The 14,663-nt window shown below is 42.7% G+C and overlaps 1 protein-coding gene across 3 annotated transcripts in view; it reads left to right on the top strand.

The window, feature by feature from the left end:
- Nucleotides 1-14,663, top strand: part of EPB41L4A (erythrocyte membrane protein band 4.1 like 4A) — a 466,075-nt gene that overhangs the window by 393,956 nt on the left and 57,456 nt on the right. For all 3 annotated transcript variants that reach the window (XM_069752770.1, XM_069752780.1, XM_069752789.1), the window contains one exon: nt 5,810-5,900. In XM_069752770.1, coding sequence (XP_069608871.1) covers nt 5,810-5,900 — 91 coding nt within the window. The remainder of the gene's footprint in view (nt 1-5,809; nt 5,901-14,663) is intronic.

The raw sequence follows: 14,663 nt of genomic DNA, 5'->3' as shown, positions 1-14,663 counted from the left end.
GGGCAATAGCTGCATCTTTTTCTTTTGATGCCGGAAGAGGCCATGGGGGTAGAAGCACACAGCTGCTCTCCAAAGAAACTGAAAGGTAACATGTCTGGGCTAGCATATGTGTACTGATAAGAGCAGAGAAGATAAGAACCCTTCTGAAAACAAGCAGATAAGCCAGGAAGACAGACTTACTTAGCAAAAAAAAATTATTTGCAAGACTTTACAGCTCAGCTTTACAAAAAAAAAGTCTTAGACAGCGCGTTCTGAGCAGTCCGTTCTGCGCATAATATACACGTGTAGTGCACACCTAGTGATCTCTCCGGATGCACTCTACATTTTAGAATAGACTGCGCACCAAAAATAATCACTATAAAGCCATTTTTATGGTGCGCAGATCTCAATGCATACCCCCGGTAGACCGCGTGTACGACCCCATTGAAATAATTTAGGAAATAAATCAATTGATATACAATAGTAGATGCAATAAATAGACCCAACTGAGGTTATAACTCCTTTATTTCACTGAAAATATGGCCTCACAGCTGTAAAAAACGATGTCGGGTCACTATGACCCGAACACAACAAGTGTAACTTTTTGCGTGTAGCAAAAAGTAACCAAAAAAAAAAAGAATACTCATAGGTAGGTCCCCCCAAATGAGGAAAAGTCAAGGAGTCTCAAGTTTTATAGACTTACAGAAAAAAATCTACAGGGCCGCAAAAAGTCTGTTCGGGTCACTATGACCCAAACAGAACAGAAGGGTTAAATGAAAAAACACAAAAAGAATTGTCCTAAAGCCAAATTGGATATAATTCCACACCAAACATAAAAAGGGGGTGGACAAAAGTATTGGCACTGTTCGAAAAACCATGTGATGCTCTCTAATTTGTGTAATTAACAGCACCTATAACTTACCTGAGGCACCTAACAGGTGTTGGCAATAACTAAATCACACTTGCAGCCAGTTGACATGGATTAAAGTTGAATCAACCTCTGTCCTATGTCCTTGTGTGTACCACATTGAGCATGGAGAAAAGAAAGAAGACCAAAGAACTGTCTGAGGACTTGAGAAACCAAATTGTGAGGAAGCGTGAGCAATCTCAAGGCTACAAGTCCATCTCCAAAGACCTGAATGTTCCTGTGTCTACCGTGCGCAGTGTCATCATGAAGTTTAAAGCCCATGGCACTGTGGCTAACCTCCCTAGATGTGGACGGAAAAGAAGAATTGACAAGAGATTTCAATGCAAGATTGTGCGGATGTTGGATAAAGGACGTCGACTAACATCCAAACAAGTTCAAGCTGCCCTGCAGTCCGAGGGTACAACAGTGTCAACCCATACTATCCGTCGGCGTCTGAATGAAAAGGGACTGTATGGTAGGAGACCCAGGAAGACCCCTCTTCTTACCCCGAGACATAAAAAAGTCAGGCTGGAGTTTGCCAAAACTTACCTGAAGAAGCCTAAAACGTTTTGGAAGAATGTTCTCTGGTCAGATGAGACAAAAGAAGAGCTTTTTGGGCAAAGGCATCAACATAGAGTTTACAGGAAAAAAAAAAGAGGCATTCAAAGAAAAGAACACGGTCCCTACAGTCAAACATGGCGGAGGTTCCCTGATGTTTTGGGGTTGTTTTGCTGCCTCTGGCACTGGACTGCTTGACCGTGTGCATGGCATTATGAAGTCTGAAGACTACCAACAAATTTTGCAGCATAATGTAGGGCCCAGTGTGAGAAAGCTGGGTCTCCCTCAGAGGTCATGGGTCTTCCAGCAGGACAATGACCCAAAACACACTTCAAAAAGCACTAGAAAATGGTTTGAGAGAAAGCACTGGAGACTACTAAGGTGGCCAGCAATGAGTCCAGACCTGAATCCCATAGAACACCTGTGGAGAGATCTAAAAATGGCAGTTTGGAGAAGGCACCCTTCAAATATCAGGGACCTGGAGCAGTTTGCCAAAGAGGAATGGTCTAAAATTCCAGCAGAGCATTGTAAGAAACTCATTGATGGTTACCGGCAGCGGTTGGTCGCAGTTATTTTGGTAGGTTGTGCAACCAAGTATTTGGCTGAGGGTGCCAATTCTTTTGTCTGGCCCATTTTTTTGAGTTTTGTGTGAAATTATCAATATTTTGCTTTTTGCTTCATTCTCTTTTGTGTTTTTTTCATTTAAGACACATTAAATGAAGATAATAATACCAAAGAATGTTTTTATTGCAATCATTTTCAGGAAGAAACTGAGTATTATCTGACAGAATTGCAGGGGTGTCAATACTTTTGGCCACAACTGTACATTGGTTTACCTGGTGAAAATAAACAAGTGAGATGGGAATATATTTGGTTTTTATTAAGTTGCCTAATAATTCTGCACAGTAATAGTTACCTGCACAAACAGATATCCTCCTAAGGTAGCCAAATCTAAAAAAAATCCCAGTCCAACTTCCAAAAATATTAAGCTTTGATATTTGAGTCTTTTGGGTTGCTTGAGAATATAGTTGATAATTAATATTAAAAATAATCGTGTGAAATACAACTTGCCTAATAATTCTGCGCACAGTGTATCTCGTCTTGATATATCCCAACAGGCCTCAAAATAGATGAAGGCAGAGCAGGACCTAGACCTGACTGTTTTACACCTGCCTATGAATAGCTAAATGGACACAAGATGGCCTTAAAGGGAATCTGTCAGCAGTTTTTTGCTATGTAATCTGAGGACATCATGAGGTAGGGATTAAAACACAGAATTCAATGATGTGTCACATGTCCAGTTGTGTGCTGTTGTTTAGTTAGGCTGAAGATTTTATCACCTTGTGATTATCATTGCTCAGACTACAGAAGTGCGTGACTCTGGTCTGACTCCGCCCCTGTCTATCATAAGCAGCTCACTGTCTACTGACAGAGTACCTAGAGAACCTGGTGTGGGCGGGGTTAGCTTTCTCAGCTTTTCTGCATTGCTAACTCTGTTAACTCTGATTGTGACAGAGCGGCTGAACCTAGTAGTCTAAGTGATACATCATTGGATTCAGTTTCTCTTTTCCTACATCATGCTGCTCTCAAATGAGGTAGCAAAAATCTGCTGACAGATTCCCCTTAAATCTTGAATGTGCCTGTATATCAGGTTTGCTAACAACTGTGGGCAACAATAAAAGGCTGTCCATCTTCACAACTAGATTTTTTTTATGCACCTAAAGCTACGACCCTAGCTTATAACTAAGCAGCTCTGCAAATAGTCTTGATTAAAGAAAAAAAAAATCTTGAATAGTCTGATCAGAAGTCAGGGACAGATGGTAGGGAGTATCGCCATACAACTTTGCTGTCTTACAAAGTTGGGGGCGAAAGGGTCTTTCACGCTTAGCGTTACTGAAAAGTGTTGGGGAGCCTGTCTAATTTAATAATATTGATTGAGACCTTAATTTTAACTCTTGATCAGTCGTTTCTTCTTGTAATTTTAATAAAACACTGTTTTATCTGCTCCAGCTTTGCTAACCCTCTCAATGTAGTTGTTCTGCTATGTGGTACTCGATAATCATGAGCTCTGACTTTCCCCACTGGCCACCATTGTTTGGCAGATAATGTAAGCAGAAAGCTGTCCATGGTGGTGGACGTGGCTAGACATAGCTTATCATTGAGAGGACTGTTATGATCTGGTGGTTTAGGAACAACATGAGACAAGCTCTGAAGGAGGTGGTATCTGTACTGACCGCAGACCCTGAACCTAGCAGCGCAACTAGAAATAGCCGTGGGGGGTACCTGACGCTCCCTAGACCCCTCGGCACAGCCTAAGATCTAACTTCCCCTAAAGATGGAAACAGGAAACCTATCTTGCCTCAGAGAAAATCCCCAAAGGAAAGATAGCCCCCCACAAATATTGACGGTGAGAGGAGGGGAAAATAACATACGCAGAGATGAAATCAGATTTTAGCATAGGAGGTCAGTCTAGCTTGATAGATAGGACAGGAAAGGATACTGTGCGGTCAGTATAAAAACTACAAAACAATCCACACAGAGTTTACAAAATCTCCACACCTGACTAAAGGTGTGGAGGGTAAATCTGCTTCCCAGAGCTTCCAGCTAACAGAAAAAATCCATAGTGACAAGCTGGACAAAAATAGAATGCACAGAACAATAAGTCCACAACATGTGGACTGAAAAGAGCAAAGCCAGAACTTATCTTTGCAGAACTGGTCAGGAAACCAGGAGAATCCAAGCAGATATGTGAATCCAGCCAGAGAACATTGACAAGTGGCATAGGCTGAAGACTAGAGCCAGGTTAAATAGCAGAGCCAGGAGAGACGATTAGTGAAAGCAGCTGCTAAAGCTAAACCCAAGGAGCGGCAGTTCCACTCAAAACCACCAGAGGGAGCCCAAGGGCAGAATTCACAAAAGTGCCATTTACAACCACCGGAGGGAGCCCAAGAACGGAATTCACAACAGAGGACTAGCTGACCTTCAGCAGATAAAACGGTGATTTTATCAACACACCACTGGAATCAAGGCCTCGGTCTCTATTTTATGCTGCACTCAGACTGAAAGGCATAAATTTGATGACAAATTTTCTTTAATAACGTGACGTTATACATAATTATATGTACAGTGCCTTTAGCTCATAAAGTTCTAATTCTTATGGCTTGCTTTGAAAAATGGATTTCTCCATGCCACTCTTCTATAAAGGCCAGATTTGTGGAGTATAAGACTAATATTTTTCCTGTAGACAGATTCTCATGGTTGAGCTGTGGATCTCTGCAACTCCTCCACAGCGACCAGGGGTCTCTTGGCTGCTCCTGTGATTAGTGCTCTCCTTGCTTGGATGTCAGTTTAGGTGGACGGCCATGTCTTGGTAGGTTTGCAGTTGTGCCATACTCATTCCATTTTCTAATGATGGACTGAACAGTCCTCTGAGATTTTCAGAGCTTGAGATTTTTTTATAACCGAACCTTGCTTTATTTTTCACAACTTTATCCCTGACCTGTCTGGTGTGTTCACTAGTTGTCATTGTGCTCTTTGATCCCTATTGTTCTCAACCATCTCTGAGGCCTTCAAAAAACAGCTGTAGTAATACGGAGAATAAATTACACACAAGTGGACTCAATTATGTGATATAATCACATTATGTGATTATGTGGAGGCAATTGGTCACTCAGGATTTTATTTAGGGGTATTAGACTACAGGATAAAAATGCAAGTCACAATTTTCAGATTTATATTTGTTAAATAATTAGAATACCTTGAATCATTTCCTTTGCACTTCTCAAATACTTGCTATGTTGTGTTGGTATAAAACATACAATCACAATAAAATACATTTAAGTTTGCGGGTGTAATGTGGAAAAGTTCACCGGGTATGCAAACTTTTTTCAAAGCCTTATATGGTGAATCCGAGCAGATACTTTGCATATATTTTGAAGTTGATTTGTTCTTTTTATCACTTTGTTGATGATTTTGTGTATTCTGTTTTTTTCTTTTTTTGAGGACATAGAATATTGTAGAATTTTAGTTTTCTAAATGGAACTTTGGAGAATGAATTTCCACATAGCAACCTTCAATAACTGCTAAGTTTAGGAAAAAGCTTCCAAATAACCCAACAATTTTTTCCACAATCTGCCCAGCTTTGACAATACTGCTGTATCAGCAGAGCAAAACTACTTCAAAGAAACTTGTTCATCTCTGACTTGTGATTTTAGCCCTAAGCAGCATTTAGATTTTTGCATTGCTGATCTGTGATGACAGAAATGAGCAGACCTGAAATAAATGTAATATAACATGAGTATCTGTCTGTCATGCGTGATACAGTGAGAAGTTACCAACTCACAAGGAAAGTTTTTTTGTTTCTAGGTTCAAATAATTCAGAGCCGATCATGACGAATGGAGAAAATGAGGAAAACGAAGGGACGACCAAAATTATTGCCCCTTCACCAATAAAAAGGTACATTACAACATTATTCCATATTATATCATTACATTTATTGTAGACAATTACATGAAATGCAGATGGAAAGTGAAACAATAATTGTGTTTTTATTGGTCTAAATGACAGAAAGGTTTAAAAAGAGTAACTAAGCTTAACTTTATTTTTTTTCTATAATTTTGTCCAGCATGTAGTGATGGGTCGTTCACAAATGATCCAGCACAAAGCGCCGGCCCCTTCTCTGAACTTTGGTAGTCGGCACCACCGTGAAAGTCACTTGAAGTTTCTGAATAGCTCTCAGTGGGGGTAAAACTCATCTATGATGCCAAAACCCGCATGGGACAGCAGCGATTTTACTAGGTATTCACCTGACTCTTTTTGGTGAGCAAGGCCACATGATGCAATCTGCCAGAAAGAGCCGGACTGCCCCTCACTGTCAGCATGGAAAGCTATGAAGCTTTGTAAATCATTTTGTTAAAGGTTTTGTTTTCATTCCTTAAAAAAAAATAGATAAAGTCTTCCAAATCCCATGCTTTACCCCTGTCTATTTACCTGCAGTGATACCAGTACATACTCATTTGGAGTACAGACGCTAGCATTGAAGATGTCAGACTCATCTTCTCCTATGAGTGCTGTGCTTATCAGATCATCTTATCCCCAGAGTTATTAGTGACACAGAGGTACTGGGCTGATCCTTTAACTGCCATCATCTGTACTCCCAATGAGTGCATTTTGGCATATATACTGTGGAAAAGCAATTTTGGAAGACACTCGCATGCAATTTTTTACAGTAATAAAGACAAATTTACCCCAAAAAATGATTAGCAAAGTTTCATAACTTTCCATGCCGGTACAAAATTAATTAAAAAAAAAAAAGTTTAATTTTATAATATGTGTTTTTAGTGGTTATACATCCAAACGTTAATGGGTCAAGAGAGACAAATTCCTTCCTTTGCTAGTCTCAGGCATAGAATTAGAGAATAAAATTCTGACTGCCTGCAGCCAATGCAAGGGGTGAGTGATTGAGGACATTTAATATTACAGGGGTTGTCCACTATTTGGACAACCCCGTCTTGATATAAATGTTTGGCCCGATAAAATAAAAACCTATACTCTCCTCACATGCTGGTGCCGTTCCCATGGTGTTGGCGCTCGCGCTCTCCGGGGCTCCCGTGCTGCTGTTGTGACATGTGACCATGGTGCCCAATCAGAGCTGGCGTCACTGTCTCCTCCTTTGGACAAATCTAACATGGGGAGGAATTCCGGGCTGCAGCTGCTGTCTCACTTCCTCTTCATGTTCAATTCGTCTGGAGGCGGAGACAGTGAAACCAGTACTGATTGGGTGCCGAGGTCACATGTCACGACAGCACAGGATCCCCTGGGAGAGTGAGTGCTGACACCGCGGAAATAGCGCTAGTATGGAAGGTGAGTAAAGGATTTTTTATTTTATCGGGCCAAGCGTGCTGTTATGGCTGGCAATCAGGCAACACAGCGTGCAGTAATCAGCGCACATACAGAGATCTGGCAATAACCAAAAACAATAGGACGAGCTCTGAGACGTGGAATCTCTGTAGACTGCAGTACCTAATCTATCCTCACACAACTATAAGCAGCAGTGGATTGCGCCTATCACTACCTATGCAACTCGGCACTGCCTGAGGAGCTGACTAGCCTGAAGATAGAAATACAAGCCTGACTTACCTCAGAGAAATACCCCAAAGGAATAGGCAGCCCCCCACATATAATGACTGTTAGCAAGATGAAAAGACAAACGTAGGAATGAAATAGATTCAGCAAAGTGAGGCCCGATATTCTAGACAGAGCGAGGATAGCAAAGAGAACTATGCAGTCTACAAAAAACCCTAAAACGAAAACCACGCAAAGGGGCAAAAAAAAACACCGTGCCGAACTAACAGCACGGCGGTGCACCCCTTTGCTTCTCAGAGCTTCCAGCAAAAGTTAATAGCAAGCTGGACAGAAAAAACAGAAAGCAAACTAGAAGCACTTATCTAGTAGAGCAGCAGGCCCAAGGAAAGATGCAGTAGCTCAGATCCAACACTGGAACATTGACAAGGAGCAAGGAAGACAGACTCAGGTGGAGCTAAATAGCAAGGCAGCCAACGAGCTCACCAAAACACCTGAGGGAGGAAGCCCAGAGACTGCAATACCACTTGTGACCACAGAAGTGAATTCAGCCACAGAATTCACAACAGTACCCCCCCCTTGAGGAGGGGTCACCGAACCCTCACCAGAACCCCCAGGCCGACCAGGATGAGCCACATGAAAGGCACGAACAAGATCTGGGGCATGGACATCAGAGGCAAAAACCCAGGAATTATCTTCCTGAGCATAACCCTTCCATTTGACCAGATACTGGAGTTTCCGTCTAGAGACACGAGAATCCAAAATCTTCTCCACAATATACTCCAATTCCCCCTCCACCAAAACAGGGGCAGGAGGCTCCACAGATGGAACCATAGGTGCCACGTATCTCCTCAACAACGACCTATGGAATACATTATGTATGGAAAAGGAGTCTGGGAGGATCAGACGAAAAGACACCGGATTGAGAATCTCAGAAATCCTATACGGACCAATAAAACGAGGTTTAAATTTAGGAGAGGAAACCTTCATAGGAATATGACGAGAAGATAACCAAACCAGATCCCCAACACGAAGTCGGGGTCCCACACGGCGTCTGCGATTAGCGAAAAGCTGAGCCTTCTCCTGGGACAAGGTCAAATTGTCCACTACCTGAGTCCAGATCTGCTGCAACCTGTCCACCACAGAATCCACACCAGGACTGTCCGAAGACTCAACCTGTCCTGAAGAGAAACGAGGATGGAACCCAGAATTGCAGAAAAATGGAGAGACCAAGGTAGCCGAGCTGGCCCGATTATTAAGGGCGAACTCAGCCAACGACAAAAATGACACCCAATCATCCTGGTCAGCGGAAACAAAACATCTCAGATATGTTTCCAAGGTCTGATTGGTTCGTTCGGTCTGGCCATTAGTCTGAGGATGGAAGGCCGAGGAGAAAGATAGGTCAATGCCCATCCTACCACAAAAGGCTCGCCAGAACCTCGAGACAAACTGGGAACCTCTGTCAGAAACAATATTCTCAGGAATGCCATGTAAACGAACCACATGCTGGAAGAACAAAGGCACCAAATCAGAGGAGGAAGGCAATTTAACCAAAGGCACCAGATGGACCATTTTAGAAAAGCGATCACAGACCACCCAAATGACCGACATTTTTTGAGAAACGGGAAGGTCAGAAATGAAATCCATCGAAATATGTGTCCAAGGCCTCTTCGGGACCGGCAAGGGCAAAAGCAACCCACTGGCACGTGAACAGCAGGGCTTAGCCCTAGCACAAATTCCACAGGACTGCACAAAAGCACGCACATCCCGCGACAGAGATGGCCACCAGAAGGATCTAGCAACCAACTCCCTGGTACCAAAGATTCCTGGATGACCGGCCAGCACCGAACAATGAAGTTCAGAGATAAGTTTATTAGTCCACCTATCAGGGACGAACAGTTTCTCGGCTGGACAACGATCAGGTTTATTAGCCTGAAATTTCTGCAACACTCTCCGCAAATCAGGGGAGATGGCAGACACAATGACTCCTTCCTTGAGGATACTCGCCGGCTCAGATAACCCCGGAGAGTCGGGCACAAAACTCCTAGACAGAGCATCCGCCTTCACATTTTTAGAGCCCGGAAGGTATGAAATCACAAAATCAAAACGAGCAAAAAATAACGACCAACGGGCCTGTCTAGGATTCAAGCGCTTGGCAGACTCAAGATAAGTAAGGTTCTTATGATCAGTCAAAACCACCACGCGATGCTTAGCACCCTCAAGCCAATGACGCCACTCCTCGAATGCCCACTTCATGGCCAGCAACTCTCGGTTGCCCACATCATAATTACGCTCAGCAGCAGAAAATTTCCTGGAAAAGAAAGCACATGGTTTGAACACTGAGCAACCAGAACCTCTCTGTGACAAAACCGCCCCTGCACCAATCTCAGAAGCATCAACCTCGACCTGGAACGGAAGAGAAACATCAGGTTGACACAACACAGGGGCACAGCAAAAACGACGCTTCAACTCCTGAAAAGCTTCCACGGCAGCAGAAGACCAATTAACCAAATCAGCACCCTTCTTGGTCAAATCGGTCAATGGTCTGGCAATGCTAGAAAAATTACAGATGAAGCGACGATAAAAATTAGCAAAGCCCAGGAATTTCTGCAGACTCTTTAGAGAAGTCGGCTGAGTCCAATCCTGGATGGCCTGAACCTTAACCGGATCCATCTCGATAGTAGAAGGGGAAAAGATGAACCCCAAAAATGAAACTTTCTGCACACCGAAGAGACACTTTGATCCCTTCACGAACAAGGAATTAGCACGCAGTACCTGGAAAACCATTCTGACTTGCTTCACATGAGACTCCCAATCATCTGAGAAGATCAAAATGTCATCCAAGTAAACAATCAAGAATTTATCCAGATACTCACGGAAAATGTCATGCATAAAAGACTGAAAAACAGATGGAGCATTGGCAAGTCCGAACGGCATCACCAGATACTCAAAATGACCCTCGGGCGTATTAAATGCCGTTTTCCATTCATCTCCCTGCCTGATTCTCACCAGATTATACGCACCACGAAGATCTATCTTGGTGAACCAACTAGCCCCCTTAATCCGAGCAAACAAGTCAGAAATCAATGGCAAGGGATACTGAAATTTAACAGTGATCTTATTAAGAAGGCGGTAATCAATACACGGTCTTAGCGAACCATCCTTCTTGGCTACAAAAAAGAACCCTGCTCCCAATGGTGACGACGATGGGCGAATATGTCCCTTCTCCAGGGACTCCTTCACATAACTGCGCATAGCGGTGTGTTCAGGTACGGACAAATTAAATAAACGACCCTTAGGGAATTTACTACCAGGAATCAAATCGATAGCACAATCACAATTCCTATGCGGAGGTAGGGCATCAGACTTGGACTCTTCAAATACATCCTGAAAGTCCGACAAGAACTCTGGGATGTCAGAAGGAATGGATGACGAAATAGACAAAAATGGAACATCACCATGTACTCCCTGACAACCCCAGCTGGTTACCGACATAGAGTTCCAATCCAATACTGGATTATGGGTTTGTAGCCATGGCAACCCCAACACGACCACATCATGCAAATTATGCAGTACCAGAAAGCGAATAACTTCCTGATGTGCAGGAGCAATGCACATGGTCAGCTGGGCCCAGTACTGAGGCTTATTCTTGGCCAAAGGTGTAGCATCAATTCCTCTCAACGGAATAGGATACCGCAAAGGCTCCAAGAAAAATCCACAACGTTTAGCATAATCCAAATCCATCAGATTCAGGGCAGCGCCTGAATCCACAAACGCCATGACAGAATACGATGACAAAGAGCACATTAAGGTAATGGACAAAAGGAATTTGGACTGTACAGTACCAATAACGGCAGAGCTATCGAACCGCCTAGTGCGTTTAGGACAATTAGAAATAGCATGAGTAGAATCACCACAATAGAAACACAGTCTGTTCAGACGTCTGTGTTCTTGCCGTTCTACTTTAGTCATAGTCCTGTCGCACTGCATAGGCTCAGGTTTACTCTCAGACAATACCGCCAGATGGTGCACAGATTTACGCTCGCGCAAGCGACGACCGATCTGAATGGCCAAGGACATAGACTCATTCAAACCAGCAGGCATAGGAAATCCCACCATTACATCCTTAAGAGCTTCAGAGAGACCCTTTCTGAACAAAGCCGCTAGTGCAGATTCATTCCACAGAGTGAGTACTGACCACTTCCTAAATTTCTGACAATATACTTCTACATCATCCTGACCCTGGCATAAAGCCAGCAGATTTTTCTCAGCCTGATCCACTGAATTAGGCTCATCGTAAAGCAATCCCAGCGCCTGGAAAAATGCATCAACATTACTCAATGCAGAATCTCCTGGTGCAAGAGAAAACGCCCAGTCCTGTGGGTCGCCGCGCAAAAAAGAAATAATAATCAAAACCTGTTGAATAGGATTACCAGAAGAATGAGGTTTCAAGGCCAAAAATAGCTTACAATTATTTCTGAAGCTCAGGAACTTAGTTCTGTCACCAAAAAACAAATCAGGAATCGGAATTCTTGGTTCTAGCATCGATTTCTGATCAATAGTATCTTGAATCTTTTGTACATTTACAACGAGATTATCCATTGAGGAGCACAGAGCCTGAATATCCATGTCCACAGCTGTGTCCTGAAGCACTCTAATGTCTAGGGGAAAAAAAAGACTGAAGACAGAGCTAAGAAAAAAAAATGCTGTCAGGATTTCTTTTTTCCCTCTATTGGGAATCATTGGTGTGGCTCCTTGTACTGTTATGGCTGGCAATCAGGCAACACAGCGTGCAGTAATCAGCGCACATACAGAGATCTGGCAATAACCAAAAACAATAGGACGAGCTCTGAGACGTGGAATCTCTGTAGACTGCAGTACCTAATCTATCCTCACACAACTATAAGCAGCAGTGGATTGCGCCTATCACTACCTATGCAACTCGGCACTGCCTGAGGAGCTGACTAGCCTGAAGATAGAAATACAAGCCTGACTTACCTCAGAGAAATACCCCAAAGGAATAGGCAGCCCCCCACATATAATGACTGTTAGCAAGATGAAAAGACAAACGTAGGAATGAAATAGATTCAGCAAAGTGAGGCCCGATATTCTAGACAGAGCGAGGATAGCAAAGAGAACTATGCAGTCTACAAAAAACCCTAAAACGAAAACCACGCAAAGGGGCAAAAAAAACCACCGTGCCGAACTAACAGCACGGCGGTGCACCCCTTTGCTTCTCAGAGCTTCCAGCAAAAGTTAATAGCAAGCTGGACAGAAAAAACAGAAAACAAACTAGAAGCACTTATCTAGCAGAGCAGCAGGCCCAAGGAAAGATGCAGTAGCTCAGATCCAACACTGGAACATTGACAAGGAGCAAGGAAGACAGACTCAGGTGGAGCTAAATAGCAAGGCAGCCAACGAGCTCACCAAAACACCTGAGGGAGGAAGCCCAGAGACTGCAATACCACTTGTGACCACAGAAGTGAATTCAGCCACAGAATTCACAACAGCGTGCGGTATGAGAAGAAGTTGTACAAGTGGTGGACAATTTCTTTATATCTATCTTTAGTAATTTCTAATACAATCATTGGCTGCAGCAGTCGCCTATAAGGCCATGTGCACACATAGGAAATGTGGTGCAGAATTTTCTGCACTAAATCCGCTTCTCCTGACAGAATCCGCAGGTGCGTTTTTGATGCAATTTCAGTACTTTTTTTGTGTGGAATTGATGCGGATTTGCACTAATTCTGCACTAAATCTGCATCGTGTGCACATACCCTATACTTTAGGATATGTGCACTCATTGAGTATAATTTCTGCATCTCTTTAAATTTTTCCCTGCGTTTTCAAATGATTTGAGTGAATTCAGTGATGAAAAACGCACAGAGAATTGACATGCTGCAGATTATTTTCTGCACCAAATCTGCAAGTCACAAATCTAATATATAATTGCCTAGAATACTACTTCCTGCAATTTGTGCCAACTTCTGTGGCTTTGTCCGGAGCTAATGTCCGGAGCTAATGTCCGGAGCTAATGTCCGGAGATTAATTGCCTAGAATACTACTTCCTGCAATTTGTGCTAACTTCCGTGGCTTTGTCCAGAGCTAATGTCCGGAGCTAATGTGCGGAGATAATGTCCGGAGCTAATGTCCGGAGCTAATGTCCGGAGATAAGTGACGTCAACAGTGTCCAGTGTCTGATTGGTTGCCGCCTGCTGCGAGCGACCAATCAGAAACGTGCCGTACTGTGACACACTCCGCCCGCCATTTTGGTGTGATTTTTGAATTTTTACCTCACAGCAAGTTTCTACTGCGTGGAGGCGGGCCCAGTGACGTTGCTCTTCAAGCTCCTGCCGAATTTCGTCAAAAAAATGATAATACCATTTACCGAAACTATATATATTTAGTTGTGAAGTGGTTCAGTGACATTTTCACACCAATTTTGAACTTTTGTTTGGTGTTTTCTCCATATACTGCATATTATTTTTGTTCTTTCTTACTATTATTTATTAATTGTATTATTCTTACATTTGAATAAATAAAGTATATATGGATTCTAGACTCCCGATTCTTTAGAATCGGGCTGCCATCTAGTACTCAATGTGTGCGTGATGCTTCAGGTTTCTCATTCACTTTGATGTCATCAGGTTTAGATTCAGGATTTCGTGCAGAAAAAAATCGACAAAAACGCACCAAATCTACAACGTGTGCACACACACGTACTGCCATTACCACTCGGAGCTGAGCCATGATTCTGGTAGTATGCTTATGACACCTGCAGCCATGGATATTAATGTGATTGAAAACCGTGGCTTTTTATGTAGAAACCTGGGCTAATGCTACTGGAGACATAATTTTAGTAGTAAGCTTCTTCCTAGATGTAACAGTCATCATTATGTGACATGTATAAAACACCCTTTGTCATTTTCTAGTATAGGAAATGTATGACAGCAATGGGTTCAACCTGGCGAGATATACCTCATATAGTGAGACATTTTTATGCATTTATCATAGACAAAAAGGATGTTCAGAAGAAACTTCATATAAATTCCACATATTGCAGTGATAATTTGGCATTCAGCTGTAGTGTACTCATGTAAAAAAAAGTTTATAATAAGCTGAGAAAAGTTTGCATAT

The sequence above is a fragment of the Ranitomeya imitator genome, chromosome 1, assembly GCF_032444005.1.
Source record: "Ranitomeya imitator isolate aRanImi1 chromosome 1, aRanImi1.pri, whole genome shotgun sequence".
Classification (NCBI taxonomy): Eukaryota; Metazoa; Chordata; class Amphibia; order Anura; family Dendrobatidae; genus Ranitomeya; species Ranitomeya imitator.
Note: the sequence above shows the minus strand (reverse complement) of the source record. Positions and strands in the feature narration are given on the sequence as shown.